Below are 25,868 nucleotides of genomic sequence, written 5' to 3'. Positions count from 1 at the left end.
ACCCTTTCAATCGGATCTAGAAGAATTAAGCCCGAACACCCTAAGGTATCCCTTGTATATAAAGAATTCTTCTTGATGCATCTAGAATGGTATCAGCTACATGTAATCCTTGAGAGTATTGAGGAAAGTCACGCGAATCATTTTCTCTTGAACCCCAGTAGAAAGAAGCTAAGGTACAGAGCAGGTATCAAACACGGTATTCCACGGACCTTCCCAGAGGGTGCGTCAACTGGGGACGTGCCCGCCTGGAGCCCCCCCGTCCTGTGTGATCCTTTCCCACAAGGCAGAGGACATGACAGCAGCTGGAGCTGCTCCTCAGCACCAAGGGTGTCTCCACCCATCTGGATCCGAGACCTCCGGCAGCCTGGGCAGGACGTCCCCAAGGAGGGAATAAAGGGAGTGGGAGGGAATTCCCTGGCAGTCCACTGGCTAGGGGGCTGTGCTTCCACTACAGGGAGTGTGCAACACAGCCAAAAAAAAAAGTGAGTATCAAGAAACTGAACTAAACTGGGGCTAAGCTCTGAAACGCCCAGGCACTGCTCATTGGCACAACGGGCCCCAAATCTGAGCCAAAGCCCATGCGTGCTAAGTCGCTTCAGTCCGACTCTATAAAACCCTATGGACTATATAGCCTGCCAGGTTCCTCTGTCCATGGGGTTCTCCAGGCAAGAATACTGGAGTGGGTAGCCATTTTCTCCTCCAGGGGATCTTCCCAACCCAAGGATCGAACCCACGTCTCTTACATCTCCTGCATTGGCATGCAGGTTCTTTACCACTAGCACCACCTGAGCCAAAGCCCAGAAATGTGCAAACTTTTTCAAAGGAACTCCCCAGGTGATCTTAATCTGTAGTGGGATTTGGGAGCTGCTTTAGTGACATCTATCCTTTCTTACCAGTCCATGACTTTGGTCTTCCGTTGCTTAGTAAATGTTCCCTCTGAGAGACGTCAGATCTTACAGGGAGACTGCCAGCACCTCAGAAAGTTGACTGGAGTGGCAATCATACCATTAGGCAAGCTCTAAACACTGCTGGCCTGAAGAGCAGTGAAAGATCCAGAAAACAGAGGCCGGGCCGCAGAGGCGACATACTCTCCAGCCTCCTAACTCCATAAGAGGAACTCAGGAGCCAAGCCCTTGGTCGAGCCCTTTCCCCCTGCTCAGAGAAATTTAACTGCACACAAATTTGACAGACAGAGCATTCCACTGGTCACGAAAGAGGGAGATCTTCAAATCTGGCACAGCCAGAGCCTTCTCAGCATCCCTTCTGCTCTACCCCTGCTCTGAGTCAAGTGGCCCAATTCCCACTCCCAACATCACACAGACAATACTGAAGCAGAAGCGGCTTTAATCAAGGAGTGAAGTCCTCAGTCGAAGAGACCTCATTCAACCTGTGGTTGCGGGGTCTCAACCTACCTACCCCCTAGAGCCCCTGAAGCTCCTCGGGAAGAAGGGAGCCACTGAACAGCGAACTCTGGCAGAGGCCAGGGGCGGGAGCCAGGGGAACCCAGATCAAGGGGCAGGGGCGGGGCTCCGAGGGGGGGCGTGACGCCGAGCAGGGCAGGAAGAGCTTACACACGCGGTTCTCCCCGGGGCCGCCTGGTGGCTACGCAGCAGGAGGAGCGGCTCCAGGAGGGCTGCGGGTGGCAGCGGGCAGTGAGGGAAGAAGCATTTAGGAGATGAGGCGATCGTGAAGCTGGTGCAGCTGCTCCTGGGTGAGCACCAGCCGGTGTCGCTGCCCGAGGCCAGCCGCGCATGAGAAGGTCACTTTGCCCATGTACACAGTGTCATCCTGCTGCTCTTCCTTGGCCTGGGAATTGGCAAGGGAGAGCGGCCGCCAGGTCAGGGGCTCACTTCAGCTGGGTGCCGCCGACATGGTCCCTGGGCACTGAAACCCTGGGAGGCGGAGGCTTTGAGGCTCCTAGGCTACAATGACCACATCTTCCAAACCAGAACTGAGGCACACAGACTGACAAGGGAGTTTTGAGTCTCTCCTGGTGTCAGAAATCACAGATGATGTTTAACTGCTAAAATAGTGGCATTTCGGAAAGCACTGCAAGCACTGTTAAGTTACTTGCAAGTTAAAACTTGGCCAGATGACTCAAGAAGTTCAGTCGTTGGACCTGAGGCCCTCAGAAGCCTCTTCAAATTCTGGAGGAGAGGGGAAGGACTCATCTGAGCCTTCCACACTGCCCACCCCCCCTCCCCACGCTCCCTCTTACCCTGAGGAAGGCTGATGAAGGGAAGGTGGCAAAGTCAGTGGGTACTGTGGCTCCAGGGCGCTGAGATACAGTCTCCTTAAGAACCTCATCCTGGCAGATGGGAGGAACAGGAGTCATTTAGGGGACCCTCCACAGGTTAGCCCAGTATCTCCCTGGCTTCACAGGAATACTAATACCAAGGACAGGGATCCAGTCCTCTTTTATCACCATACCTCTGCTCTCAACTCCAATCCCACCCCTACCCAACATCCTTACTTTATAGATATTTGTCCCTCAGGGTTCAGCTCAGATTCTGTAACTTCTGGGAAGCCATTCTCAACCATTCTATTCTGCAGTGATCTCAGCTCTGACAGAAGCTGCACTACACTAAAGATGACCCTAGCTCAGCCCATTTTGTTGGTGAGACTCTCTTTCCTACTGAGAGGATCTGCGTGGGAGTGAACTCCCAAGGCAAGAACCCCGTCTTCCCTCCCTCCTCCTTTGCTACATGTCACCTAGCGCAGGGCTGGATCCCAGGAACCCTGGGGGTCCTGGGGGAAATGACCATGCTAGGGCCTCCAGCACAGAATGCTCTGAAGTGGGCACTCCTGGGCGAGAAAAGGCAGGTCTAAACTAACCTTGAGCTTCTCAATGGTGTCGCTTAGGGACTTGAGCTGAGCCACCTGCTCCAGGAGCTGGGCCGAGGGGCTCTTGGCAGCTGCGGGGAGAGAAGGCTAGTGAGGCCCGCCAAGGCGCAGGCAGGCAGCTGGACTAGTGATGCTTCATCCAGTCCAGCTGCCTGCCTCAAGCAAACTGAACATGGAGATCAAAGAACAGGGCTAGGAAGAGCCTCTCTGGTGTGGGAAGTGCCTAGGCAGGGACTATATGAGGCAAGGGGAGGGGCTGTGGTTTTCATCTCAGGAGCTGGTACGTCCATACCAGGGTTGGAGCGAGTGATGTCCACCACGTGGGTGCGTGCGCTCAACTGATTCAACGTCTCCAGCAGCTGGTTGGTCTTACGATACAGCGCTCCAGCAGCAAGCTCACTGCCAGGGCCCTCGTGGGGCGGGAGAGAGAGTTTGGCCACGTGCAGAGGGGGCAGGGCTGCTAAGGATGCCTTCATCTTGGCCCCCTGTGAGCGAAGCGGGAAGAAGAGTGGCAGTAAGAAGTGACAGAAAGCCCTACCGTCTATCATCAATGAAGCAGTTACGTCTACCCTCTCTGTGACCTCCTCACCTTGAGGATGTTGTTCTCATGCTGCAGCTGGGAGATGTGCAGCCTCATGGCCGAGATCTGCTGAAGCAGCAGGGGCGAGTCCTTCACCAGCCCTGGGCCAGGCACAGACCCCGGAGGCTGCCCAGGAGCACCTCCTATGGGAACCACAACAAACGTCATGAGCCCCAGGTGGGAAGGGTTGAAGATGGGTTCCATTCCTACCCATCCCCCTTCCTTATCCCCTGCTACCTCCAGTCTTGACTGCTCCCAAGGGGGCAGTCTCGCCCTGCTCCCCCAGCCCCAATCCCCACCAACCCCGTCAACGCCCCCAGCAGGTGGCGCTCTACCTCGCTGCTGTTCTTCTGCGCTCAGGACAGCCCATGGGGGAGCAGGAAAAGAGGAGAGAGGAATTAGATGGTATGGTGGTGAGGGGGACACACCAGAAGAATCCTGGTCATGCAAGAAAACATTTTTCCTGATCACCATACCTTCTCTAACAAGATCCTGCCTTTACGTTTGGGGAAAGAGCAAATATGTGTGAAAGAAAGATAGAAAAGGGAAGTCAGGCCACGATACAAGCTGCAACATGTGAGGAAGAGTGGCAGCAGCAGTGTGCGCTGGAGGAAACCCCTGCGGCCCGAGGCTGTTCCTGCCTCCCTGCCCCACACTCTATCTCCCAGAAGGGCAGATGGACCGCTCCTGAGACCCTGATATGTCTGCACCCTAGAGCTCCCCACCAGCAAAACTTAACTGAGCATGAAGACACATACCCATTTCTTCAGGTTACCCATTGCTCTGAGACAAAAGTCACCCATTTTTGGTGCAAAGTTTCAGAAATTAAAAACCGATATTTGGGGCTTCCCTGGTGGCTCAGTGACAAAGAATCCACCTGCCAATGCAGGAGACACGGGTTCGATCCCTGGTCTGGGAAGATCCCACATGCTGCAGAGCAGCTAAGCCCGTGTGCCACAACAACTGGTCTGTGCTCTGGAGCCTGGGAAATGCAACTACTGAGCCCACGTGTTGCAAACAGTGAAGCCCGCGCGCCCTACAGCCCATGCTGCGCAACAAGAGAAGCCACTGCAATGAGAAGCTGTGCACTGCAACGAAAAGTAGCTCCCGCTCACTAGAGAGACTCTGTGCAGCAACGAAGACCCAGCAGAGCTGAAAATAAATAAGTAAAATTATTAAAAAAAAAAAAAGAACCAGTATCTGTTTAAAGAGCCTATGCTAGGATTCCCCTGGTGGTCCAGTGGTTAAGAATCTGCCTTCCAATGTAGGAAATGCATGTTTAATTCCTTGTCAAAGAACAAAGATCCCACATGCTGCAAGGCTATTGAACCTACACACCACAACTAGAGAAGCCTGTCCATCGCTACAAAGACCCAGTGCAACTGAAGAAAAAAAAAGCCTATGCTAAAACAACACAATGTAGTAATTCTGTCCCCTCCCAAGAAACCATCTGACTCACAGGAGTCTAAAGACAAGAAAATACTTGGTCACTTTTCAGAGTCAAGCAGCACCAGTGATGGGGGCTTTGACTAGGACAAGACCCTAGGTGAGGCCAACTGACAAGACAAGCACAGCAGGGGAGTTCTAGAGTTCCTGCAGGTTTAATTCCATTTCAAGGAGTTTGTCTTCTGGAGGTGAGAAGGAGAAGTAAGAAACTAAAGAGAGGAAAAAAACATACTACATAGTAGACGAGAACCAAGATAGCACTGGCCACCTCCTTGGTCAGGAAACTGGGGAGACTAGGTCTGTAAGCCAGAAAAACTCCAGGTAAGGAGCCCTGACCACACTAAGAGACCAGGCAAAGGTCAGAACATAAGCCCCAAGTGTAACTGGGAGCATTCAGCACTGGAGGAGAGAACCACACTATAGGGTGAAGCGATGTGAACTCTGCAGAGAACGCGGTGCCCCCGCAGAGGAGGAATCAAGGGCAGAGCAGCCACAAACGGACACCACAGCAGACACCCCGGTCTGCTGCAGGCTGACGGCCTTCTGGAATACAGGGCTGGGACAGAAAGGCCAGACGGCAGACCCAGGAGGGACGGCTACTGGAATTCTGAGTTTCACTGACACCTTGGTAAGGCCCCACTGCCCCACCTTGGTAAAAGGAACTCTGCACGTATCTTCAGAAGTAAAAACCTGGTGAAAGCTGCCACAGAGTGAAACTGGGCAAGCGTGTTCCTGGCTGAACATCCAGCTGTGGGCAGTGGGGGCGGGGGAGAAAAGTCAAACGGAGGCCAAGGACAGGAGTGGGGACATTCAATCTCCTCTGGGCTGGTGCTGCCTGCTCCACGGCACTCACCCCCAGCAATGCCAGAGACCAGCGTGGCAATACCCGAGGGAGGGGGCCCCCGGAGCCCCTCAATCGTGCGCTTGGACTGGCTGTTCAATCGCTGCTTTAACTCGGCCTTCTCTGCCTCCAGCTGGTCGATGTCGGCCTGAAGTGCATCCATGGTCTCCTCAAACTCTCTGTGAAAGAGAACCTGGGCATGGGCAGTGTCCCTTCCCCCAGGGCCCTGCCCCCGTTTCTCAGTCCTGACAGGTCCTGAGGGCAGCCCTGCTGGCCAGGAGCCAGGGGCGGAAGAGGCTCATATTGGGATGAGACAATGGCGCTGTCAGCTGGGAAGGAGATGGCCTCTGTCCCCCTGGGGAGGCTCACTCCAAGAGGGCCTGGGTTAGGAGGCAGGGAGCTGCTCGCAGGAGGGAGGGTGGAGTGAACAGGGACCAGGGAGGTGCCTGACTTCTCCTTCTTCCGCAGCAGCGTCTGGGTCTCCTCCAGCCGAGTCTGGACTTTCTCAATGCGCTCATCTGCATCCTTGGCAGCACTGTCCAGCTTCTTCTCCAGGAGGCTCAGCCGCACATTGGCCTCACTGAGCTCTTCCCCCTGGACGAGGATGGAGCGTGTCCAGCTGCCTTACACTTCCCATGACCACCCCCAACCCGAGCCCTGGGACAGACCATGAGACAGCAAGCTCCCACAAGAACTCCCACTGATCGCAGCTGCCACTTCCTCCCCTCAGTCCTCAACCCCTCTCAGTTACAATCAACACTCACTGCCTCCCTGTGCCCCCCGCTACTTCCTGGCCTCTCAGATCCTGAGCCTCCCCTATCCTCACCTTGATTTTCAGTGACTTCTTCAGCTCTTTAATAACTGTCTCTCGATCCTCAAGCTTCAAACCCAGGCCTTCAGCATCTGTGATCTCTGCACGAAGAGCCGCAGCCCGCAGCTCAACTGGGGGAGGCTAAGGGGCAGAGGGCAAGGTTAACAGCGCTCTCCTTTCAGAGGGATCCAGCCAAACAGAAAATCTTCCCCCTTGCCTTTTAAACAAGAGGAAGTGCCCCCCAAATTCCTGCCTCCCAGCCCTCCCACGAGGAGCAGCCGCTCTCCCCAAGTCCCGCTCCTCCTGGCTCCTGCAGTTCCCCCCGGGAGTTGCCCACCTTGCTAGGGGGCCGCTCGGCATCGTACTCCCCCTCCTGCATGGCCGTGGCCAGCTTGTTCATCGTGCTGATGAGGAGCCTGCACGACTGGCGCAGACGCTCGTGGGGGTCGCTGGAGGGGGCCCCGTAGATCTGCAGGTGTCAACGGCAGCAGTGAGGACCCCACGCCAGCCACCTGACTCTCCCATCACCACCTTCCGCCCAGCCAACCCGGCCCACCTGCTCGCTTGCTTTGAAAGCCAGCTCCTCCAAGGCAGCCACAGGCAGTCCCTCGTTCTCTGCCAGCGGGGCAATGAGCTGGGCAGCAGCTGCTGCCACCTCCTGGAGCACCGCCACCACCCACGTCAAGTGTTTTCTGCAGTCGAGGAGTGTGTCGGATACCTGTGCAGCGGGCCGGAGTCAGGAGCCCACTCTGGGCTCAACCACAGCGCCCAGCTACCTCAAAACCATCCCTGTCCCCTGACCGGATCCAGATCTCGACACGCTGCGCCCCTCCTGGTTCTGCTCACAGTTCCCTTCCCGTCCCCCTTCACAGCCCTAAACCTGTGGTCCAAAGGCCAGTGCGGCCGGGATCCCAGGCGCATCCGTCCCTGGCATCCGCCGCCGGATCTTCTTGCAGAACTGGCGGGTATCACTGCACGAAGTTTCCAGGTCCCGGAGCAGGAGGGCAATATCTGAAGCCTCCTGCCCACCCTACTCAGAACAGGAGACAGACGGGAAGCCAAGTCAGAATTAGGGCTGGGGGCGAGGAGGTGAGGACTACGAAGGAAGAGGAACTCCAACAGATCTGGTTGTGCTCTCACCTGCAAGAAGGCCCGTAGCCGTCCCACCTCCACACTCATGCAGTCCAGGGCACTCTGGGTAAACTGTGAAGACAGAAGCAGGCAGCTGTCAGTCTCCAGCAGGGGCCCTTCTGCCCCATTAACATCTCTAAAGAAGTCTCCACCGTTGGCTGACCCCATCCAGGAGCTCTCTGGCTTCCCTGATCTGGCCTTAGTGAGCCTGCTCCACCCTTTGAGGGTGTGATCTGATGTCTTTCATTTCTGATCTCTACAAGGGGCTCAACCATTGGCCCAAACACCTCACCTTAATGTGGTCAGCCAGCTGCATGGTACTGTCCTCAGGTTGTTCAGCAAGGTGGATGCTGTATAGATGCTGAGGAGGGATGGCAAATGAACAGTCTTTAGGCCTTGGAAGAACGGAGCATTCTTCCCAAACTGCAGTTTGAGCCCCAGTCATCATGGGACTCCAGAGGTATGAAAGAATCCAAAACCCTCAAGGACCTGCATCCTAAGGTGAGTTCATCTAAGAGTTTCAAGTCTTCAGCCTAGGACATACGACCTTGGCCACACTGGCAGCAGCCCCAGAAGAAACCCTCCCTCCTCCTGGGCTAAGCCTCAATTCTCGCCCCAGACCTGGTAGTACTTGATGGCCTTGGTGAGAGGCTCTACGTTGACAGTCTCATCCAGCTGATCCTTGTGCAGCAGCTCGATGAGGAAGTCCAAGGAGCGTTCGTGGGCACTCATCTCAGGGTAGAGGCTGCCCACCTTCTTATACACGTCCACACTGCACTGGGAGAGGGCGCTGGAGACCAGAGGAGGGCCCGTGAGGCCAGAGTCTACAAGGCGGTCTCAGCTCCAGCCGATCCGGGACCCACGGCCCTGCAGTGGGGGTCAGGGATCACTTACTGCTCGTAACGATGGAGTGTGGCCTGCAGCAGGCTCAGTGAATACACCAGCCCAGCAGCAAAGCTGAGCTGCTCCCCCGCAGCTCCTCGAAGTCCTGGCCGCTCTGAACAGCTCTCACTTAGTTCAAACTTTTCCTGGGCCTGCTTCCGGATTAGCTCTGCCTGTGGGAAGAAGCACCGGAGACATGGGGCTCAGAGCAGAGGATGGAGAACACAGACTCAGGAGTACAGAGAGCTGAGCAACTATGTGGGGGGCACGAACACATGGGAGAGAAAGCAGAAACAGCTCTTAGATGGGCAGGGAGCCGCACGTGGGGAAAGAGTGATGTGATTGCTGGTGCTGATGAAGATTTGGATGTGGGGCTGAAAGGGCAGGAGGACCAGTGGGACCAGCTCTTTCCCACCTTAAAGCTGCTGCGCCTGCTACCTTTCCAACTAGAATGCGATCCTGACAGTTATCCCCCCACTAACTCCTAGTCATCTTCTGGGTCTCACCTCAAATGTTATTCCTTCAGTAATATCCCACTATCTCCATCAGCTCCCCAGCCATGCTCTCTCCCAGACACTACCTCCACTTCACAACCTGCATCTCCCCTTCATAAAATGTCATCTGTAACATACATCTGTCTGTGATTCTGTGTTCCTATTCACCATAAACCCTGAAAGCAAGGACAACGACCGCCCTCTTTGCTTGGCATCCCCAATGCCTGGTTCATGGCAAGCTCAGCAGACCCCTGCTGGGAACGTGGCTGACAGACCGTACCTTGCAAATGAGACGAGGCATGAGCAGCAGCACCAGAACGCAGTCATGGTCCCCACCTGGCCGAAGGAAACTGTCGGGCATGAAGGCTGTCAACAGGGACATGTGCCGGTTGGCCTGGGCCACCTCCATCTGCCTCAATTCCATTTCAATTGCCTGTGAGGTAGACAGGGAGGCGGGTTCTCAGCTAGGCCGCGGAGAACCTCCTAACCTCCACGCCACGTTCCAATGTGTCTCCTGCTTCTGGGAGAGGCCCAGGCCAGGAGTCTCCCAAACCACCGCACAAAGCACTCCCAACTCCAGTAACCTGAAGGCCAGAACCCCACAGCACATCAGCCCATGGCCACACCCAGGCTGGGGTCTCCAACACACACCCCTCTCCAGCTCACCCACTTTCCTGACCTTAGCATGAGCCTTAGTCTCGGCAAACTTGATCTTGAAGTCAAAAGTCTCAGGAGGTGGCTGCTGCTGCCTTTCCACAGACGCTTCCTGCTGGTTTGTCAGAGCCCGATTCACATCCTGGGAGCAAGGATGAAGACGAAACACAGCTGAGTCTTGGGGGAAGCCCTGGGGTGACTGTGGGCGGAGAGCAGTGGGTGTTCAATCACCTGCAGGTGGGCGGTCAGCTGGCGGTACTTCTTGATGGTTTGCTGATAGTCTGCGACGGTCTCCTGGGCTGCTTCCACACGCTTCTGGGCATCCCGGACCTGTGCACCGGCCATATCTAGCTGCTCCCGCAGCTCCAGTTCTGTCTCACGTGCGTTCTCCTGCAGTTCATCGTTCATTTCATTTATTGCTTCCTGGGAGACCACAAAGGAGATGGGGCAAAGAAAAGTCAGAGTCAGGGTACCGGGCCAGGGCGTGTTCACTCACTACACACCCTACTCAAAGATCAGGGAGCACGTCAATCCTTCTCACGGCAAGTCTCTTCCAAATACCCTCCATCAAGGGCGTGAGTCAGGAGTCTGCTCTTCTCTTACCAAGTCCCCCACCGTTTCCTTCAATTTTCGCACTTTCTCTTCCAGATCCAGGTTCCGGTCTGTCAGCGTCTCCACCATCTCCTCCGCCCCCAGAGCAGCATCGACCTGTGTCAGACAGAGGGAACAAGGAGAAGGACTGAAAGGCACTGAGACAGAAGAGACACCGGAAGGTGTGCAGCGCGGTGCTCTGCGCCAGGGGCGGGGCTGCCCGCACCTGCTCCTTGAGCTCGTCAATGGTGCGCTCTGCCTGGCTCAGCTCCTCCTGCAGACGCTCCCGCTGTTGCCTCACAACTTCCAGCTCTTGGTTCTTCTTTTCCATGAGCTTCTGGAGTTTCACGTGCTCCTGCTTCTCTGAGGAAGAAAGGTCCCGCATTCTGTGGGAAAATGGCAAGAGAGAAGGAGAAAGACTGTGTGTCAAGAGTCAGGTGCAGATCTGGAGACAGGAGAGTGAAACTGGCAATGAGAGGCCCCTACCTCACCAGGGCATCCTTTAAGCGGGCATTCTGCTCCTCAAGCTGCTTGAGCTGATAACTGGATGCAGCACCATCTGAGCCTGGGGAAGACCAAGAACACTTTCAGACAGGGTTCCACCCCCATCATTTGGCCCCCAGCAGCTCCTGGCCCCTTACCCTTCTCTTCAATCTCGGCTTTGAGGATTTCCAAGTCAGTAGTGAGCTCTTCCACACGTTCCCTCAGCACCTCGGCCTCCTGCTGTAGGGACTCAGCCCGCTCTTCGGCCATCTCCTTGTCCAGAGTGGCCATCTCGATGGCATCAGCAGTGTCAGCCATCTCCTCCATGTAGCGTTCCTTTGCCTCCAGGGCCTCCTTGGCTTCCTGAAGAGAAGTGGGGGTTGGGGGTACACTCACAGAGATGCCCCGCACACCCCTTTCCACAGGACAGTCCAGCCCCCGTCCCAGCTGCCTGCACGTCCTCGGGCCCCGTGGCCCCCAGACCCTGCCCGCCGCAAGCCGCACCTTGCGAGCCTCCTTGAGGCGCCGCTGCAGGTCCGCCTGCTGCTCCTGCATCTTGCTTTTCCATTCCTGCACCTGCTCCAGCTGGATCTTGTGCTTCTCCAGCTCCTTCAGTTTCGCCTTGTCTTCCGCACGTTTCAGCCGCAGGGTCTCCAGCTTCTCCTCCAGGTCCCGCACCTGGGCCCTCAGCCCCTCCTCTTCCTGCAAAGGAGAGACCCTTCAGTCCGGGCACCGCCTCCCCGCTTTCCCCCACCGAGACTGAGCTGGAGAGGAAGGACAGCAACGTGTGCGGATGTCACTCCAGGTCCAGGGCCAAAGCAAGTGGCATACAAATATCTGTGAAGAGCCCAGTCCACGTGGGGGAAGTGTGGAAGAAGGGCAGAGGGGAAAGGGTGGCTTAGTCATAATGGGATACTTATATGCTGAGACCCCACCCTCCTTATCCAAGGTTCTGGGTCTCCCCCAACCCGGGGAAACGTCTAAGACCCTGTCAGGGGTCACAGGCCCTTTGTATCTTGATTCTTCTTTGCTCCAACCCCAGACCTTACCTTAGAGGGGGAAGGAAGTGGGAGTGCTGCTCCAGGAGAGGTGAGGGCCGGCGTGGGGATGATGGGCGCTGCCAGCGGAGTCTGAGCTGGGGTGCTGGGCTCACTGCTGCTCAGCTCACCTGCTGACGCTGAGCCGGAGGGGCCCAGGGAGCCACTGGCCCCGGCCACCCCAGTGCTGGCTGGGCGGGTGGGCTATTCCGAGAGGGCAGGGGCAGACCAGAAAAAGTGTAGGGGACAGGGGTGGTAAAAGAGAGTGAGACAGAATACGAGAATACGGTGAAAGAAGTGACAGAGAAGGAAAAAGGCAGAGAGTATCACAGGACAATGAGAACAGAGAAACAGTGAAGGGCAGAGGGAAAGTGACACAGTCAGAGGCAGTGACAAAGGGCCGGGCGGGATTTGGGGGGGTGGGGGGGGATGGCAGGAGAGGGAGGGACGGAAAAAGACATAAGATTACAAGGAACTCCTCCCTTAGCACTGACCCCACATTCCTCCAAGCTCTAGCACTACCCTGCTAGGGCAGAAGCCCTCACTCCCCTGATCATTTCTTTTGTGACCCACTTGTAATCATTGTAGCAATTTCTTAATACTCCCAATGCTACTGTTGCTCTGAGCCTGTACCCACCTCCCCCCCAGAGGGAAAAAGCGCCTCAGTGTCATTCCCAGAGAGAAAGAACAGACTGATCTCTAATTTTCATGTTCCCAGAGAAGGCTGGGCTAAAACTAGGGGTCCTGGGTTCTACACTTTGATAAACCGTCAAGCTCATCCTCCTCCCCCTGGTCTATTTCAGGGGATCCTGCAAGTAAAAGGGCCAGGGTGAAAGTTGCAATCCTTGGCTCTCCTCTGAAACAAGGTCAGTACTGCCAACCCATCTGTCACCTCCTTCCTCCAAGACAGAGGGGCTCTAATCAGGCGACAGTACCCGGGTCCCTGCGGAGCTGAGGTGCTACAGCAGACAGGCCTGCCCCGTTCTCCTCCCTGTAGCGCTGAGCCCTGAAGCCCTCCCAGTGGGCTGACGCCCAGAGACCACACGCTATCCACGGACGCCCCCACCCAAGGCCTTTCACAGTCACACCCACCTCCGCAGCCCCTGACATTTACATTCCAAGTTCTTTCTCACGTTTCTTCTAATTCTCCGCCCCTTCCCCAACAACACACACACACACACCCTCCCAAAGCCGGTCAAAAGCAGCTGGAAGAAGATGCCCTTCTTCAAGAAAGTCTGCCTTGATTAACCACAACCACTCTCGTTTCTCTTCTACACTCAAGCTACCGGCTCAGACATGCTCCTAATAGCTGGAAGTCGCCTTCCCAGGAGGGGCCTGTCATCACCCTCAGCACCCCCACTCCTCTTAAGAGAACCCAGGACACACTGTGACCAACTTACACTTGCTCACACAAATGCCCACATGCACGCACATGCCTAAGGTATCTGTGTCCACTCAGCAGTGGCTTGTACAGAGGCCTGTTTCTTCCTCACCTTGGGCCGCCGAGTTGTAGTCTGGACAGGCAACAGCAGCCAGAGGAGGAGTAGTCAGGAAAGAAAGGGTGACGGCAGAGAGACAGACAGCAGAGGGGACAGCAATGAGAGCACAAGCGACAGACATGAGGCTGCAGTCAGCAGCCCGGTCCCTCCTCCCAGCCCGGCCCGTCCCTCCTCCCAGCCCCGTCCCGTCCCTCCTTCCAGTGAAGCGCCTCGATCCTGCTCCAGGAGCTCAGGACTCCTAGTTCCCACTGGCTCCTTCTCCCACTCTTGCCCTACCCTTGTAGGCCTCACCCCTTCGGACACCCTGGAAGCTCTGTCCCCGTCTTCCAGGTTGAGCCCCAGGAGACCGAAGCCAGCAGCTAGTAGAGAAGGTCTCCAGAGACCAGAGAGGAGTCCACCCACAACCACCTCTCCCACTCCAGCCCAGAGCCCCGCCCACCCACCACTCCCAAGGACTTTCCCAGGTCAGCCCCTTCCTTTGAGTGCTAGATTCCGTACAGGACTCCAGAGAAATACCACGTGACAAGAACGATGATACAAGCCTGGACGTGAGTGATACGAAACCAGCAGGGGGAGACCAGGCCCCCAAGGGAGCACAGTGCGGCCTTGTGCCCCACCCCCACCCCCTCCCCAGGATCAATTCCTGCAGCACTTCCCATCCCCAGGGCAGAGGGCTCAGGTGTCAGGGCCATGAATATTGCATTAGCCAGAAGCCCAGAGCTCAGCAAAGTGACCCCACCCAGCTGCAAGAAAGGAGGTGGGGGTGGGCAGCAGCATAGGGAAACTACTGCCCCACACCAGATCTGAAACCAACCACCCCAGATTATTGCAAAGTGATAAACAGATGATTAACTCCAACTCCCGAACAGTATTCTTGATACCCAGGGTCTCAGAGCTCTGGCAAACACAAGATTTGGCCTGGGCCCTTCTTCTAGGTCTCCCAAGGAGACCAACTCCCACCTCTACTACCGTGGGCTAAGCCTCCATAACTGTGTGTCACAAACTGTTCTAGAGAAAGCCCCTGATACAGACCCCAGTCGAGGAGGGATGCTAGTATTACAACCAAGTGTCATTCTAGCAAAGGTCGAGTGAGGTAGGCTTGCTAGAGGCACAAAGACATCTGGACCTGCTTCCCCAGATTCTGTCCTAGGAAACACAGCCAGAGCCAGTTTGCAGCAAAAGCTGCCTGAAGCTCAAGCTGGTGAGGCCACTGGGTACAAGGCCCAAAACACAGATTCAGAGCCAAAAGCAGGAAGGCTAGGGAGCAAACGCCCAGGGTGTGGGGCATGGCAGTGACACACACTCTCCCTGCCCCCCACCTTCATCCCCATCCTGTCCCCCAACCAGACAGAGCAAGTCTGCGGCCGCCACCCCCACCCCAGCCACCATCGCGCTGGCAAGCTGGCAGCAGGACCAGAGCAAGCAAGAGTACCTTTCGGGCTGTCGGTGCCTGTCTCATCATTGCAGAAAACCAAAGAAAGCCAGGAGAGGAAAGAGAAGGCAGGACAGACCAAGGGAGGGGGGGAAAGACCGAACAGAGGGGAAGGCGGCGGAGACAGCAGATTAGTGTATCAAATCCCAACAATGCAGCCTCAGCTCCCCGGCCCGGCAGCTCCCCGGCTGGCCAACGGCTGCAGCTCAGATGCAGAAGGCCCCACCGGTGCACGGTGGGGACGGCCGGGCTCCGGCAGGCACCGGAGAGGCGCTCGGGAGGCACCCGGCCTAGTTCGCCAGCCTAGGCTGACGGCAGCCTCAGTGGCCGCCGCACCAGCTCCACCTGACGTCATGTGCCCACCCTCCTCTGCTCCACGAGGGGCGGAGCCACTGCTCCTCGGTCACCTAGCAACCACCGGGCTCTGACGGCTCCTCCTCCTCCTCCCCAGGACTGGACAAAGTCCTCTCCTAAACCCACCCTGCTTCCTCCTCCAGAGAACAAGTCCTGGCTGGCTCCTCCCTCTCCCACATCCCCACGGATTTGCTCAAAGAAACTGGGCTGGGGGCCGTCCCATTTCTGTGATGACCTCTCTGGAACCAGGGTATCACTGCACAGGGACAAGGGACCTCACTGCTTCATCAGGCCTCTCTCATACTCACACTCCCCTCGGTCTACAACCCCGTCAACGCTACTTCTGTCTCATACACACAGATGAGACCCTGATGGTGGCTCGTCAGGCGCACACACACCCAGCACTCCTGCATCGGCTCTGCGGGGCACACTAAGAAACCCGGAGAACATTCCATCTGGGCAGCAGCAGCTCTAACGACAGCAGCTGGCTCCTGTCCCGACTCTCCCTGGGTTGTGGGCAGGTTAGAGTCTGTCTCTAAAGAGCTTCCAGAAAGGACTGGGCACCTTGCAGAGACATCTGGGTCCTCTCTTCCACCCTGCCCCTCAAAGTTCCTTCTTTTGTTGTGGTGCTAGCTCCCTGTTTCCTGAGTTAAGTGATGTGCCGCGAGAGAAGCCCTGGAGAGAAAGAACTAGGGAAGGGCTTGACCACTTGACCGACACTCTGCACCAGGAGCCAAGGAGGTACCATGCCCCAGCGCAGGCAGCCTAGGCTAGGCTTTGCCACATTTCCCTAGTCAGCCGCCAAAAACACCAAGATTTGGGCACGGCTCACATCCCACTCATGGTCAGGTCAGACTGCAGCCAGAACCCCTCCATAGACAGTAGACTGCAGGTCCATGCTCTTCTCTATTTGGGGTCTGATGTAAGATGGGAGCCCCAGCCAGGAGCCAATAATCAAGGGAAGAAGCCAAGCTTCCGGAGTGGGTCCAGCATCCTTTAGAGAATTATTTTCCTTCTTATATCCCCATTCCCTCCCAAGCCAGGACCCCAAAGCAAATACCATCATGTTGTCTCTTCCAAGGCAAGACTCCAACATGAGGACCCACCACCAACCAGAAATCAAAACAGAGAAGTTTTACTCTCCCCTCCCACTGCCCCCATCTAACAGCTCTCCATGCAGTCAGAAGGTCCTGACACAGATGCGCAACAGGAAATCACAGAACGTCACACACACAGCACAGCACATACAGGTCAGACAGGCACGTGCAGGTCAGAGACGGCTTGGGCACAGCCCGGAGGCATGAACTGGTGTGAGGAAGCGGTCATGGCAGCAACTTCAGACTAAAAGAGTCTCAGGGGTGGCAGCCCCACCCCAACGATGGTTGATGGAAGGCTGTAAGGTGTGGGAGGTAGGCCTCGGGCACAACACCAGAGGAAGGAGGAGGCAGGGAAAGAAGGATGGAACAGAGCAGAAGTGCGTATTCATGGCCACACCACCCAGAGGCAGGTACCACTCAGGCCTGCTCTTCTGTGCTCAGTTCCTTGACCTCCCGCCTACTTACCTAACCACCTCCCTGGGCACCTTCCTCACCTCCAAACCCCCAGTCTCTCCTCCCACTAAGCCTAAGCTCAGGCTAAGTGAGGATCCTCTGTAACCCAGTAGATGCTCTCTTCCATGTGCTGCTATTCACAGTCAAATGCTTGGAGTCTCTGACCAGAAGTCCCGAGGCGATGGGCAGGGGTGTGAGGATCATCCCTATGCGTACTATCTGGGCCTGGACACTGAGCCTGATGTCCTCGCACCCCTCAAAGGAACTCTGAAAGCCAAGGCTGCCATTTCCTCTGGCCATCCCAGCCCCAAGGTCACACATACATGCAAGGAGCAGCCCAAGGACATGCAGGACAGCTGGGGAGGGGGCGCATGGCCCTCACCCACCCAGGCACAAACAGTAAACACACCACCTTCTTAGGCTTCAGTCCCCGCTGCATGAGGAGTTGAAAGGGCAGAGTTAGAGAAGCGTTAAACACCACACTGGGCTAGCCGGGTCAGACTTCTTAGGTGCAGGTATTAAGACCCACAGGCGAACATGGGTATCGGAGGGGCAGGTCACTGTCCAGGCCAGGGTAAGTGAGGTGCGGCCTCCCTCAAGATCAGCTTCCAGGAGGTCCACTCCCTGCCGGGAGGTGCTGGAGAACTGGGAGCCCCACCTCACACACCCCGTACAGAGCTGCGGAGGGCAGCCACAGTGGGCCCTCCACGTACAAACTAAAAAGGTGCCAGAGGGCCAGCTCCTTTCCACCTGCTTGTGAGCCAGAGAGCGCCTTCCTCCTCCAGTCTTTATCTCACCCCTACCCTACACCCACCGGATGACGGCAGCCTCGGGGACCAAAAGCTGGGAAGTTGGCAGCACCACCACCAGGGGCAGACCTGTCCTCCCTTTCACCCCCAGCCTCAGTTCCAACTGATCCAGAACTTCTGGGCATTGGTAGCTTTTCCCTGCTAGCACCTTTACACCTAAAGCGGCAACTCACACCCAGAAAGTCTCCTTCTCAGAGAGGATGGAGCCTGAAAAGGCTAACTCAGTTTACCGCCTCAGGTGGAAGCAGCAGACGAGTAAGATCCTGTATGGCCTCCCTCCTTTCCTTTTCCTTTCCCTCTTTCCTCCATCACTCCCCACGCCCATCCCTAACTACTTACCAGTTTGCTGGTCTTTGGATTTGCGTCAGTTCCCTCTGTAGAATGCAAACAGAAACAAAGTGTGTGTTTGTGTAGACGGATAGGAGCAGAGAACGTCATGGCAGGGGAGGCAAGATGTTAACAACAGAATATGGTGGTGATAGAAAAATCTCAGGATCCACTGCGGCCCCTTGTTCTGGGGAGAAGTCCTGGGGACGCCTGCGTGTGAGGAGGCAACTTAAGTGGGTGGTTGTTACCTCTTCTGAGGACCTTTGAGGCAGAAGAATCAGGTGTCTCTGGTGAAGTAGTATCCGCTCCATCTTCAAATACCTGTATCTGAGGCCACAGAATAGACTCAATATAGCTAGATCAAGGCTGGAGGTAACATGGGCCCTAAGCAAGCCTAGAGTACAGGGCAGATTCCCTGAGGATAGCTCTGGATCTTCCCTCCCTCGTTGCCTCCCACTCTCCCAACCAGAGACTTAGGTGCATGCCCAGGAAAAGAGAGCACCAACACACCAGCTGCACACACACGCACACACAGCAGCGGAGTGGGTACCTGGGACTGGCGCACAAAGATGCCGTGTCCTTCATCGCAAGTGAAGTACTTCCTGCCTTGGACGGTTCCATCATTCTTGCCTTTCGCTTCATCCAGGATCACACCTACCCATTTGCCAGTAGCAAAGAGGGTGGCTCCAACATACGCCACGGTGCCACGGTGGCCCTTTCCAATCACCTCCACGCGGGAGCCCACTCGCAGAGGCCGGGCACTTGCCTCGGCACTCATTCTGCTGCCGCTGGGAGTCTGAAAGACACAAGCAAACACGTGGAGTTAAAAGCCTCAAGGTGAGGGTGTCATCCTAATATACAAGAGAGGCCCCAGTCAGGATCCTGGCCTAAAGAAGGACCAGAAGTCACTTCCCTGAACCCCATTCTCAAATTAGTGACCCCCCCCCCAATATCTATCAAATTTCCTTTGGAAAAATGCCAGTATTATGTTCTAGAACTTCTTCAAACTCCCCTGGAATCTGCCAGAACTTTTAAGAGTTTATATTTAACTTTAATAAATCAGAATGCATTGATAGATCGGTGAATGTCACTCCACATGGCTACTTTCTCAGGAGCACTGTCCCCTAGGAGGGGAATGAAGCTCAAGCAACTAACTCAGTTTACAGCGGTTCCCCACAACCCAGTGCCTGACAGAGGTCTGAGCTGGGAAGACAGGTGAGTCAGTGAGTGTTCCCGCAGAATCCTGTCCTCCCTACTCTCCCTGAGGTTCACACGGCTCTCCCAGACCTCTCCCTTTCACTGGCACACAACTGTGCCTCCTTCACGACCTGACCTCCCCCAGCCCACCACAACACCCCGAGATGCCTCACCAAGCCCATTCAACCATTTAACTCCCTTCTTCCAGGCCTCAGCCCTGGCCAATCAACTCTATCTATAAGCTCTGGAGATCCTTCACTCACACTATCTTGCTACGAATAAATAAATATATAAAGGCTAGGCAAATCTGGTATCTCAGATCTGTCCTGCGAACTGTCCCCCGACTCTGTCCAGTGGTCCAAATGAATGGACAAGCCAAGGGAATAGACTAAACATTGTCCTTGGGAAGCTCTCGGCTTCTGACATACTCGTGATGACAAGACAACATGAAATTAGGTCCCAAATAGGCCCGTGGCTTAGAAGAAAATCACACCTAAGCCATTTTTAGCAACAGCAGCTCCATGAACCAGGGGCCTTGCAACAGACAATGAGGCATGAAGAAGTGAGAGCATGGACCTGAAGACCTCACAGGGTTCCCTTCTGATGCTCCCGCTTCGCTTCATAAGGAAGCTCTGCCAGAGCCAGTCACTCCCCAACTCTCTTCCCCAAAGAACTCATCCAAGAAGGTGAGGATGCCATTCCCAGGGGCCCTGAGAGGCCAAATCATACCTGGGACAGTCGAGCGGCTATCACGGACCTGAAAATAAAAGGAGCTGACAGGCATATCAGAGCTGGCCCCAAAGTCAGAGACTGTCACCACCGTCCTAACCCTAATAAACCTCAGAACGAGGTGGACACAACAGTGGCTACAGAGCCAATCTGAGCCGGAAGAGCAAGAGAGCAAGTGACAGGCAACAAAGCAGCTCTAAAGAAAGGCTTCACCAAAAGGCCAGTCCAACCCACCGACCCCATCTGAAATCCCCAGGACAGTCCGGCCCCCCAGGAACCTCTGGCCCGAGGTCCAGCTAGAGTCAAAGGTCAGGGCTCCCCAGCACCCACAAAGGGCCCAACTCTGGGAAGGGACGCCGATGCGGTCTAACCCCATCAGGGCTGCGAGTGGCCCCGGCGAGCTCCAGCGTTGTCTCCCAGCCCCCACAGCACTGTCCACAGGCACCCAGGCCTTCCCCAGGAGCCCTCCCACGGCCACCCCAGATCAGGGCCACTTACCCGGCTATACACGTGCCTCTTGCTCTGGGCCATGTTGCTCACTCGGCCTCCACCCCCTCCCCCAGCTGGCCAAAGACAGAGAGAAAAGGCAGAACCTAGGCAGGAGGGCTAGGGCTCCAGGCCCTCATGGACACACACAGAAGCCGGCAGGCGGGGCCCGCCCCCGTCCATGGACCTCACTGGGTGGCCTACTGGGGTCGGGGAGGGAACGGAAAAAGGGGCTGAGGAGCAAGTCCCCTCTGCTGCTGGAGGATTCCTGAACCCAGAGACACCGATCCTGCTTGCCAGCTGATGAGTCTCACTCTGCGCTAGTGCTGCTCTAGACTTGTCAGGGACCGAGCTAGCCTCTGGGTCCTAGTGTCCCCCTGCTGCACCCGGGCCAGTCAAGACAGGCAAGGCGCGACGGGCCCAGGCACAGACTCTCAACACTCACCTCTAGAGGACACTGTCCGACGCTGGGAGCACAGCCCTGATGACTCTCCCGGTCTGCACCCCTCTCCATCTCTGCCACCCGCCCACCCCCACGACGGGAGCGGGCAGCAGACCTGGGAGCATCAAGCAACACTCCAAAACAATCAGCTACCCAGGGCCCCCTCCCCGCCAGGAGGGTCTCTCACCCGCTTCTGAGGCTCCTCCTTCTCCCGCCCCTTTCTAAACTTGGGGCTCAAACCACACGAGCAGGGCTTAAATCTCAATCTCACCCTGGGCCGGAGCAGCCAGGCCCCCTGCCCAATACATAGCAAAGAAAGAGCAGCAATGGAGGCAACTCCACACACACACACACACACCATACACACACATGCACACACACGCACATGCACACACACGCACATGCACGCACACACATGCACGTGCACATACATGCACATGCATGCACAAACACATACACGCACATGCATACACACATGCACGTACACATGCACATACACGCACATGCACACACACACAAACACATACACACACGTGCACATACACACACCCCACACATACACACACACGCACACACACACGCACATGCACATACACAAGCCATACGCACACCCCACACATACATACACACCCCCCCCCACACACATACACACACATGCACGCACACACACACGCATGCACATGCGCACACACCCCACACATACATACACACACATATACACACAAACATACAAACACACCCCCACACATACACATGCACACACACACATACACACGCACATGCACATACACACACATACACACACACACACACCCCATACATACACACATACACACACACCACACATATACACACATACACATACACACATATACACACACATACACATATGCACGTGCACACACATACACACACATACACACACGCACGTGCGCACACATACACACACACACACACACACACAACAAAGCAAGTCAAGTACTCCAGCTTCCCCCAAACTGGCAAAGGTTGCCATGCCCCTAAGTAGCTGTCCTAGGGTCTGACCTATGGCTCCACCAGGTCGGTACGGACGTGGATCCCCTGGGCCGAGGGCTACCTGTCTTGTCCACGCTGGGCTTCACTGGCCGAACAGAGTCTTCCTCCATTCCACTCTTTCTAAGGAAAACCAGATACCTAATAGTAGAATGACAGCCAACAGCCAGATATAGGGCCCCCAAAACACCTCTCCACATCTCCAGTGCTGGTCAGACCCCCTAGGAAGCCATTTCTCTCCTCTCCTGCAAAATATCCATGCTGCCCCCTCCTTTCCCTATTCACCATTACACAGGGCCACACAGTTCCTTGCAAACTGGACTTCTGCATGTTCAGAGCACCTTACAGTGTACAGAGCACCTTAAAAAAACAATTGTTAGTACTATGGTTCAGAGTACCAGTTCTAGACTCAGAATGCTTACATTCAATTCATGGTTTCACCATTTGATAGCTACAAAAGCTTGGTCCGGCTACTTAACATCTTAGTGCCTCAAAAAAAAAGCAAAAAACAAAAAAAAAATCTTAGTGCCTCAATCTGCTCACCTGTCAACTGCGAGCAAAGAACATCTCAGAGCTGCTGTGAGAATTAGCTGAGACAATCCATGTATAACATTTAGGACAGCGCCTGGTATTCAGAGTACTCAACAAAAGTTAGCTAATAACAAAAGTTATTATCAAATCTGGACATCAAAATAACCCCACAGAGGCAGGCTAGGAACAATGCTAACAAGAAATTGGGGCTTGGACAACTGAGCAACTTCTCTGAAGTTACACACAAGACAAGCAGAGGAGCCAAAACTAGAGCCAAAGCCTGAATCAGAACCCTGTGTCCTTCCACTCTCCTGTTACCACACATAGTTCTAGGCCTCCAAAAATATGTTCTTCCTCTGGACCACATTACCTTCAAAGATTCAAAAGAGCGACATCTAAGGACATCACAGAGCTCACTAGCAACACAAGTATACACAGTCATCTAACTTCTTGGATGCTGTTTCTTCTATAAAATGGGACTATTACCTGGCATATCTACATTAATACTCAAATAAGATAAAGCATATAAAAGTGCTCTATAAAAAGTGCAGAAGCTGTACAGGTCTTAAAATGTCTAGGCAATACATATTACAAGGAGCTACAGAGAGCAGAAAGGTAAGCTAGAAAGAAAAGGGGTACTTGATTATGCCTTATATGAGTTTTTTTTTTTTTTTGTAGGGGGGCAGAATATATGGAAAGGAAAGGCCTACAAACATAATTTGTGACTACAGTATGAGTAGAGAAAGAATAATTCTGCTTGACTGGGGAAAATTAAAGATGCCTAGCTTGGCTGAAGTAAAGAATTCTAGATGAGTTCTCCTATCAAACTGTAAGCCTGTTAAAGCAGACTCCACAACTTTTCCTCTTTATGATTTCATCACTCTTGGCACATGGTGTCAAATATTATTGAATGAACTAACACTGATGTTGAGATGTATTAGAAGGTAAATATGGATAGATTCAGGGAGTTTAACAACAGGTAGAGATAGATGAATTGGATCCAATAACAACAGGAAGCCAGACTCTTCCTGAGCAGGAGACTGGCATAATGAAAACTATTTTAGGAACATCAAACAGGAGGTGGACAGAGGGATGGAGTTGAGGCAGAGCAACTTGATAAAGACAGAGATGACAGCAAGGAAGCTAACAGCAATAATGAGCAAGGGTTTGAGGGGGTATGAACTAGGCTCATAAGAGAAAAAGAAAGGGAAGAGACAGTACCAAAAAAAAAAAACAACAACAACAACTCTGAGAAGGACCTATGATAGATCAAACACGGGGAAAGGAGCAGCAGGCCTGTATGGGCTCTGGAGATGGACAGATCTGGGTCCAGCGTTGGTCCTCCTGGGTCCAGCGTTGGTCCTCCCACTTCCTCACCAGTATGACTCTAGGTAACATATTTTAGGAGCCCTTGTTACCTCACCTGAAAAAAGGGGGAAATAATACTTACCTCACAGGGATGTTACGAAGACTAACTAAGAGAGAAGTAAAGCATTTAGCATAGTGCTTAGCATAGAATATGTGTTCAACACATTGTAGATACGTCTTCATCGTCACTGAGAGGGTACTTCAATGACAACTGCACACAGAAGGAACTCAGAGGTTGCACGAATAAGTGGATGGAAGGATGAGTGCATGGATAAGCAAAGGGATGAATAAACCTGGGATGTCTCAAGCAGGAGCAATGAGAATGATGATAACAGAGTTGAGAAGGGAAACTGAACATGTTAAGGGAGAGGAAATAAGTCACAAGGCCTTCTCAGGGGCAAATTTAACTGTGACTACTAACACATGAATTTCACGATCTCCTTCCAACACGAACCTGTGATGAAGACGACACGGATTCTGTTATTTCCATTTTACAGGTGACAGAACCAAGTCTCAAAAGTCAAACGACTCATCTAAGTCTCATAGCCAGTGGGGAAGATTTGACTAGCTGGAAATGGCAACCCAGTCCAGTACTCTTGCCTGGGAAATCCCCCCGACAGAGGAGCCTGGCAGGCTACAGTCCATGGGGTCGCAGAGAGTCAGACACGACTGAAACGACTAAACAACAACAACAGGTAGGTGATCCTTCACCAGCATCTTTGGGACCCACCCCAAGTCACACAGAACAATTGTAAGTTATGTGTTACCTCAACCAGAAGACAGATACTCCCTGGATTTCTAATCCATTTTCCTCCCCAATGACATTAAAAATTGCTAAAAAGTCTAGGAAAACGGGAAGAGACAAGGGACACAAATTTAAGTCTGATAAACAGGTTACCAGTGGACTTGGTGAACATTTCAGGAAAAGAAGTAGATTATTGGGAATTAAGGAGGAACTGGTAAGGAGGAAAAGTCTCTTTGGCGCCCAGTCTGCACCATTTCCACCTTGCTTTTTACTGGTATACCAGTATCCTTGGAGCCCCTGACCTCTTCTTGTCTCACCTTACCAAACCTTGATCCTGGGCTAACCCAATCGTTTGCCTTCTCTGATTCCACCTGTAGAGGTTTGAAATTCAGCCAGTCTGGCAGCAGGGTCCACACACTTGAACTGAACTGCATTAGGCACTGGGTACTTTGATTTGGTTGCAAAGACATAAAATGAAACATAAAGGTAATCAGCAAGATACGGATTTTCTTAAAACTAGGGTGAAGTTGTACATCTCTAAAAGCACTAGTAGATGAGGGATACGTGTGGATATAAGTCCCTTAAGGGTCAGGAAAGGAGAGGGGAACAGAAGCTTAGGGACTGGAAGCTTGGAGGGCTGGATTCCTGATATACCCAGAAAGAAAATACATGGAGCCTTTTGCCTTGCAAATCTCACAGAGACAGGACCTAGGCCCTAAACAGACTTTTTTTTTTTTTTAACCTCTCCAAGCTCTTCATTTATCCCCAGAAATTTCTGTAGCCCACTCCCAAACTGAATACAGGTCTATTCCCTCCCAGGATATTCCCCTCTAGAAATACCCAGTGACCACCAGACCCGCTTCCAAAGGGCCCAGACCTCCAGCAAGGAAAGCTACACAATACGCCTCACTTATCCTCAAGAAAAGCGCTTTGCAGGAAGGCAACAGGCACTTGAGTGCAGCCCTGTATTCGAGAACCAGAACCCTCCCAGAGCTAGTGGGAGTCCTACTTAACAGACTATTCAAAGTTCCTGCTGCTTCCTCCCCTCGATCAACCAACAAGTCCCTGGCACTAGGACCCTGCGGACGGGGAACCCCGAGCCTGCGCTGTAGAGACAGAGATGCACCATTTCACAACTTCAGCAAACGCCAAAGCAGCCAGCAAAGCCACAGCCACCTCGGCTCTGCCTGGCTCTGCCTTTTGGGCAGCGCACCAGCCACTCCCCAGAAGCAGAGCATTCTGTCCTTTCTCTTTCTAAACCCACGTCATCAACTGATCATAACGGAAATCAATCTCCTCAAGTCACCAAGCAAAGGCGTATCCATGGCAACCTCAAGAGGAAGGACACAGAAATGATGCTCCAGTGGCTGCAGCAGGAAAAGGTAAGTCCGTTCTCTTCCATCCATGCCATCTCATCATTCTCCTCTTTCACTCAAGTCGGGTGTGCACCTTACTGACAAACTGTATCACACCAATGGGGAAAACACCAAAACTGAGTGTTAATACTGTATGTTATTATGAAAGGTTATAGATCTGCCTAGTCCCATAACTGGCAGAAAAAAAAATTTTTTTC

At 54.0% G+C, this 25,868-nt stretch overlaps 1 protein-coding gene across 10 annotated transcripts in view; it reads right to left on the bottom strand.

The window, feature by feature from the left end:
* Positions 1-1,327: 1,327 nt before the first annotated feature.
* DCTN1 (dynactin subunit 1) overlaps positions 1,328-25,868 on the bottom strand; it is a 30,172-nt gene continuing 5,631 nt past the window's right edge. Inside the window, exons 2-33 of one of the 10 annotated variants that reach the window (XM_043468130.1) lie at positions 21,664-21,774; positions 18,316-18,561; positions 18,014-18,092; positions 17,778-17,812; positions 17,042-17,062; positions 14,726-14,743; positions 13,288-13,308; positions 11,807-11,998; positions 11,262-11,459; positions 10,916-11,120; positions 10,761-10,839; positions 10,501-10,660; positions 10,287-10,391; positions 9,915-10,106; positions 9,709-9,825; positions 9,310-9,462; positions 8,548-8,708; positions 8,275-8,443; positions 7,946-8,014; positions 7,663-7,725; positions 7,403-7,552; positions 7,079-7,240; positions 6,860-6,991; positions 6,538-6,663; positions 6,163-6,305; positions 5,724-5,890; positions 3,760-3,774; positions 3,434-3,567; positions 3,137-3,329; positions 2,836-2,915; positions 2,219-2,308; positions 1,328-1,806 (exon numbers count right to left, since the gene is read on the bottom strand). In XM_043468130.1, the coding sequence (XP_043324065.1) occupies positions 1,669-1,806; positions 2,219-2,308; positions 2,836-2,915; positions 3,137-3,329; positions 3,434-3,567; positions 3,760-3,774; positions 5,724-5,890; positions 6,163-6,305; positions 6,538-6,663; positions 6,860-6,991; positions 7,079-7,240; positions 7,403-7,552; positions 7,663-7,725; positions 7,946-8,014; positions 8,275-8,443; positions 8,548-8,708; positions 9,310-9,462; positions 9,709-9,825; positions 9,915-10,106; positions 10,287-10,391; positions 10,501-10,660; positions 10,761-10,839; positions 10,916-11,120; positions 11,262-11,459; positions 11,807-11,998; positions 13,288-13,308; positions 14,726-14,743; positions 17,042-17,062; positions 17,778-17,812; positions 18,014-18,092; positions 18,316-18,543 (3,795 nt within the window). In that variant the 5' untranslated portion in view covers positions 18,544-18,561; positions 21,664-21,774 and the 3' untranslated portion in view covers positions 1,328-1,668. Of the gene's footprint in view, positions 1,807-2,218; positions 2,309-2,835; positions 2,916-3,136; positions 3,330-3,433; positions 3,568-3,759; positions 3,775-5,723; positions 5,891-6,162; positions 6,306-6,537; positions 6,664-6,859; positions 6,992-7,078; positions 7,241-7,402; positions 7,553-7,662; positions 7,726-7,945; positions 8,015-8,274; positions 8,444-8,547; positions 8,709-9,309; positions 9,463-9,708; positions 9,826-9,914; positions 10,107-10,286; positions 10,392-10,500; positions 10,661-10,760; positions 10,840-10,915; positions 11,121-11,261; positions 11,460-11,806; positions 11,999-13,287; positions 13,309-14,725; positions 14,771-17,041; positions 17,063-17,777; positions 17,813-18,013; positions 18,093-18,315; positions 18,562-20,189; positions 20,496-21,663; positions 21,775-25,868 lie in introns of those variants that run through there. The other 9 variants (XM_043468125.1, XM_043468129.1, XM_043468127.1 and 6 more) reach the window with 9 other exon arrangements.

Source organism: Cervus canadensis, chromosome 5, assembly GCF_019320065.1.
Source record: "Cervus canadensis isolate Bull #8, Minnesota chromosome 5, ASM1932006v1, whole genome shotgun sequence".
Classification (NCBI taxonomy): domain Eukaryota; kingdom Metazoa; phylum Chordata; class Mammalia; order Artiodactyla; family Cervidae; genus Cervus; species Cervus canadensis.
The sequence above is the reverse complement of the archived record's forward strand: the minus strand, read 5'-3'. Positions and strand labels throughout refer to the sequence as shown.